Source organism: Poeciliopsis prolifica, unplaced genomic scaffold (assembly GCF_027474105.1).
Source record: "Poeciliopsis prolifica strain line A6 unplaced genomic scaffold, Auburn_PproV2 SCAFFOLD046, whole genome shotgun sequence".
NCBI lineage: Eukaryota > Metazoa > Chordata > Actinopteri > Cyprinodontiformes > Poeciliidae > Poeciliopsis > Poeciliopsis prolifica.
Window position 1 is genome coordinate 510,432 of NW_026562421.1, and position 6,357 is coordinate 516,788.

A 6,357-nucleotide genomic window follows, 5' to 3' on the forward strand; every position below is an offset into this window, starting at 1 on the left:
AAAAAGCTGGATAATCTTTGGAAATTGATTCAAAAAGCTCTTTTTTTCTTTCATATTTCTCAAAGTCTATAAAAGCACTCTGCAAGTGAATATTAGCAGGCATAAATTGTCAGCACAAGTGGTGTAATGGCTTGAAAATATGACTATAAAGTAATAAAAACCTCAGTCAAACAATCATATTAACTCAGTGAATGACTCCAAGTGTTTCATGTTGCCTGTATTTCCAGGTACTACGCTGATATCACCCGGATGCCGGCTATTAGTGATCAGGACATGAATGCATATTTGGCTGAGCAGGCCAGACTCCACTCTACAGAGTTCAACATGCTCAGCGCTCTCAATGAGATCTACTCTTATGTCAGCAAGTACAGTGAGGAGGTAGGTCTGAATGCTCCAACTGGACAGAGAGCATAGTTTTTTCCTTTTAATGGTAGTCAATAATTTTGCCAAATAAGAGTGCCTATCTTGTAGGCGCTTGGATTAGCTGAGTTCACATTGCATGTGCTTCAGCAAGATCAATACAACCTGACCTTCTGGTTACAGTGACAGAGGTTTACTCTCCTCATATTTACTCACATTTTCCATATTGCACTGTTGTTAACTAAATAAATTGGACTTCTGCTGAATGCATAGTTACCACTAGGAACAAAGTAACCACAAAACAGCACCTTCTACATACCTATTAAGAAGAGTAAAAAGCAGAGTGTGCTTTAAATATTTTATTGCAGTGGTGTACCATTTTTTAAATATGCAACCTTAATTTGAGTGTATTTATTTAGCTGGTTAAAAAAGGCAAATTTTAAGAAATAACCAAAGCCCCTTAAAATTCTAATAAATATAAATAAATGTGATTTTTGACATATTTTCATTCATGTCAATAACAATTAACACTATTTGTAATTATGTTTCTGTTCACAATGAATTAACTAATAGATTTTGTATTGGACTAGTTTTACTCTACAACTCCTGACAAATGGGTGACTGCCTTAATAAACATTTAATAAGGTGTCCATATGCCTCTTAATGTCTTTGCTTTGTTGAGGTCAGACAATTCTCCCATTTTTTTTACATGCTTTTCTCGCTCAGTTGCACATTCAAACTGGAAGGCAGTCCTCCAAAATGATTGTGTAACAAGCTGCTGCTTCAGTAAATCAGCTGCCAATTACAGGCCGATTGTCAGGATAATTTGAAGCAAAAGAAAGCAAGCCACAGATTTGTCCTGCATTGTCAGGCCCTTAGTGTACCCAGGACGCTTTTAGCAAAGGTTACTGGGGTCAGTAAGCTTCCTCCCAAAGCCCAGAGGTCTGGTAAGACCTGAGTGGAAAGTGAGTGTCTACAAGCTGTCAACTTGCTGTGCTATCGTTTTGCTAGTGCAGAGCTAGAGCTGTTCTATACGGTGTAGATCTCACAGGCATCACACACACACTATTAGATCACAGGAAACGTATAAAAGGAGAAGGAAGGGAATGTGAAGGCATTTATGGAGACATTCTGGTTCTAATGTCAGCCCCTCCTGTGGGAAACTTCAGTCTGACCTTTATGTTCAACTTCCTCTCCCTCTCTACATCTCTGATTGTCTCTCTTTATTTCTCTCCCTCCTTTTCTTCTCACTTTTTGCTCGTTATCCAGTCAGCTTCCCCTTTGCTCTTCATGAATCTTACACTCTTGCTTTTGCTGCCTCTGCAGTTGCTATTGTCTGATGCTCACGTTTACAAATGCGCTTATTTTTCACACACACAAACCGCGGCGTGTGCACCACAACCCCCACAGTCTCTGTTGCGAGAAAACATCATCAAGCCACATTAATTGGTTTACTCAGAATAACCTGGCCAGAGCAGCACCAGGCTTCTCAAATGGATTTGGGGAGGAGGGCTTCACCTGCGTAAAGGAATGCAGATTAAAAATGGATTTCACTCAAGCTTGACAAGGAGGAGAAAATGTTATGACTATTACACCGAGCTGTTAGAGAGGTCTTAAAACTGATGAGTGGAAGATGGTAAGTGGGCACAACGCTACTTTGTTCTGCTTCAGATCAGGAAGCAAATAAAGGACTGTGATGCTGAAAAAGGCCAATGCAGATAAAATGTACAGCTTCTCCAGGAGATGTTGAAACTTGTAGACTATCAAGATTTAAGTTTTAATGAAGAAAATAGAAACAGTCACCTCGAACATAATTAATTTGCCAAAGAGGTTATCAAAGGTCTGCTTCTTTTCAGGGTTAACAAATATAGTCTTTTGTACTTATTGGCACTCTCTCTTATGGAGTATGAAAATCCTAACAATGAAACCATGTCTTTAATTGCAGATAATCAGCTTTTCTTCTTTGGTCAGTTGCCCGACATAAATAGAAAAGATGCAGAGTTGTGGAAACAGAAATGGCCAAAGGTTCCTCTCCATGTGCTCCAACTTCATGAAATTTCACAGGATGAGACTAAGTGCTCTCCTATTGGCAAAATTCTGTTCTACAAAGCCTTGACAGCAGGGGTGCAATTATTTGTGCCACAGGTGATTTAGCAAAAAAAAAAAAAAAAAAAAAAGAAAAAACAATGATGGCTTAGCATGGGCATTTCCCCCCTTCTGAATAAATATACTCAAATTAAAGGTTTGGTTTTTCCTTTATTATCAATGTAAGATTATTCCACTATGCTGAAAAAATGTCAAAGATTTGAATACCGGTAGGTATTCTACACTTTTAAGCATAATATAAGATAAAATAAAAACACAGCATGGATTGTCATTTCTCCTCCACCCACCAAGCTTTCATATTTTATGTTATGTACCTAAGAATTATTTAGATAACATAATGCAAAAAATAGCTCTATGAATTATTTTGTTGGAAATATTAATTATTAAGAAAAGCACAACATTCTGCTAGTTAACAAGAACAAACAGAAACTGCTGCTGTTCATGGTCATGTGATAAACCAGGTTGTGGCATTTGAATACAGGACTGCATATCAAAGGGAAAACGAGCATTTGTTCTTCAGTTTGTGTTCAGACAAAGAGGCCTTGCTGTGTACGGTGGTGTCACACTGACAGAGATGCAGCCTGACAAGTTGACACAAGATTAGAGAGTCGAGAGGGGAGCGCGTCCGACTGCCTTTTGAACCCGGCTTGACAAATGCCAAATTTAAAAGATGGAGCTCAGAAGATAAAACATGGAATGATATTTCTGAATTTTTTTTTACAGACACGTTCTTTCATGTGATGTCTACATAGGGGCTCATAAATTCAAGCTTTTATTCTGCTGTGACTCATAGACTGCCATGCAAAAGTATTTTCACCCTTGAATTTTTAATTTTATTTGCAAATTTCCAATTTACAACTGCAAACTTGATTTTTTATGTGTATCCATAAAATTGTGGAAAGAATAAGAGATGAGATCTATAAAAGTTTGCATCAAAGCAAACTTAGGTCACAGTATTAAAGTATTGACCTAAATCCAACCAAGAATTTGTGACTAGACTTCAAAAATAAAAAAAAGTTTAATGTGTTGTAAATTTTCCTATTCAAATAGTAAAGTATATTCTATTCTATTCCACACCCAATTTATATGAGCTTGTTCCATTTTGCAAACAAGAAACAATTTAGTCTGTATTTACTAAACTGGAAAAGGTGTAAAACTACTATTGGTGATTCTACAAAGTTCCAATTTAGGCAGAAGGTTGATAGAAATACACACCATACTTTTCTAGCTAAGATCCAGGAACACTTGAGACTTCCTCTGAAAGTCCCTTTAACTAACTATATAATTGTCAGACCTTAATATGGATTAACATGCACAGGCAGGAACTGGGTTTACTTTTTTAGGTGGTTATAATATGAAATACATGGAAGTTCATGGTTGTAATGTGGTAAGGCTGAGTGTTTCTCTCTCTCTCTCTCTTTTTTTTTTACCACATTGCTGCCTGTTCTTTGCAGATTGTTTCAGCCCTAGAGCAGGAGGAGCAGGCAAGGAAACAGAGGTTGGCCTACAAGGTGGAACAGCTCATCTCTGCCATGTCTTTGGAGAGCTGAAGGTGAATGCTGCCAAAGCAAAGAAGAGGAGAGAAGGGACCGATGGACCTGCTTAAAAGGTCACTACTTACCTCTCATCGTGGGAAATTTCAACCACGATCTGGACCTCTGTACATCTACAGCCGGACAAACACAACTGCTTTAGTTTGCGATTCTTTTCCCCTGCCATTACGATGAGACTGACACAGAGGCTCTCCAGCTGGAAATAATAATGTTATACATAAGGGACATTGAGTTTGTTGGTTTCGTTTTCCTCAAAGGATCCTCTCTAGATTTGGCAGGAAATTGCATGTCATGTGGGTGTTCACATGTGTGGGTGTGCATGAGAGTGTGTCATATTGAGGAAGACTCGTGTAAGACTGTGAAGGCAAATGGAGAAACAGATTTAGCCTCCCAACCCCCATCTGAGCGAGAAAAAAAAAAAAAAAGAAGAAAAAACGAAGGTGAAAGGCCGATCTCAAGTGTGCATTCAGATTACTCAGATTTTATTTTTGTACTCTGTAAATGTGAATATCATCATCTGCAGTTAAAGAAAAATATCCACTGAGTATCCTTAACTCCATCTTGTAAAGATGCGTCTTATTTCACCCCTTCCCTTTTTGGACTGACGCTTCTCAGAACATGTACATGAACAAATGCTGCTCTATATGTGATCAGAAAGGAGATCAAAACAACTTCTGCTCATCATTGGAAATGTGAGTAGATCTTAATTTTGGAGTTATAGCTTCGACAGCATGCATGAAACAAACTTGAGGCTGATAACAGTAAAGTGGCTGCAGTACTGCTTCACTCTGTTGTTCTAAGGCGCCAATCAGTGTATGTGAATATATGTTTGTTTGTTTTTTTTCTTTTTAAATCTTTTTATGTTTTGCAACAAATATCGGACCAGTTTAAGTAAGATACACTGATACTTGACATTGATTCTGCTAAGAAAGAGTCTAAATTTATCACGCTGATTCCAATTTGCTTGAGGAGAATTAGTCAGCAGTCTCATAAGCAGTTGCTAGAAGACGACGGGTGAAGCATTTAGTTTTTATGTGCTTTGATTTTCATTACATTCCCCACAAATGTCTCATTTGGGGAGCGTGATCAACTTTATCCGCACACCATCCCCAAAGTCACGCATCAGATGTGTAAACATTTCCAAGAGTTTGGTTTCATCATGTGCCAATGAGTCAGTAGAGTTGCTACTGTAGAAGATGCCGTCCAACTAATGGCGATGTGTTTGCCCAGACCACAAGAACTCTATGTGGGTTCAGTTTGACAAAGTGCCAAGAGATCCGACTGTTTCAGCTTGCTTACTGGTGTGTCAAAATCGGTTTACGCTTTACAGAGGACACGCTTTGGGTTAAATTCAAGGCTCAGAAAGCTGGACTGGTGAGTTTTGAAAGGTACGACGAATAAGCAGAAAAGAAAAACCAAAAGGTGAAAACAAAAATCAGATCTATAAAATGGTTCATCCTGCCTGAAACCAGGCTGAAAACTGATTCCATCTTCTGAAATGCTGATTTATTTTCTTCCAAGAGACATTTGCTTGTTGTTTACATCAAGTACTTGAAAATACGCTTGTACAGTTTTGTGTGTAGAGCGCATGTACCAGGTGGGTGAAAGGTGCTTCTTTTCTTTGTGGCCTTAGATACCTGCCTGCTTAGTGTTCCCTGATCTTACTAGTCCTCAGCCAGGGCACACTTTTTCAGTGAATCCTGGCACCAGCACTCAGCTGAGGATAGTGAGACGATCTAAAAAGGAGAGGTGAAGAGGCTATGGCCAGCACCTCTCCCAGCACTCGGCTCGCCCGAACCGTTTGAAGAGAAGCGCCGAGAAATGAGAAAGCGATGGAGGGGTAGAATGAGAGAGCGAGCCCCTGTAGCTCTGGTTTCCCACTCTGGCTTTGAAGACGCTCTTTGATCTGAGTCGGTTGCGTGCGCTCTGTGATCAGGAGAAAACATCAAACTAAGAGGCGAGAAGAAATGTCCGATGACGTGACGAGTGAGGCAATTGCTGGTTCATGCCAGTGGGGGCAGCAGTGAGTACGAGGGGATGGAGTGTGTTGCCTCGTTTGAAAATGCACCTGCTGATGGTCCACTAACAGTGGACAGTTCCCTGTTAAAGTATAAATAATCCTTAAGTTTTTATGTGTTCTGCTACTTTACAGCCACAAATTTTTATGTATTTTGGTGAGATTTTAACTGATATACCAACTGAAAGTAGTGCATTCAGATTTTTTGTTTATACAAATTGTAATAGAGTGCTCTAAATTTGCATTCAGCCCTCCTCAATTTGCAGAATCATGATCCATTCATGCTATATAGTTAGTTGTGGCATGTTCCACTTTTGCACA

General features: G+C 39.1%; 1 protein-coding gene across 3 annotated transcripts in view; it reads left to right on the forward strand.

The window, feature by feature from the left end:
• The window catches only part of plxna2 (plexin A2), a 200,909-nt gene extending 196,440 nt beyond the window's left edge, over positions 1-4,469 (forward strand). For all 3 annotated transcript variants that reach the window (XM_055056717.1, XM_055056716.1, XM_055056718.1), the window contains 2 exons: positions 228-378; positions 3,921-4,469. In XM_055056717.1, the coding sequence (XP_054912692.1) occupies positions 228-378; positions 3,921-4,016 (247 nt within the window). In that variant the 3' untranslated portion in view covers positions 4,017-4,469. The remainder of the gene's footprint in view (positions 1-227; positions 379-3,920) is intronic.
• The last annotated feature ends 1,888 nt before the right edge of the window (positions 4,470-6,357 follow it).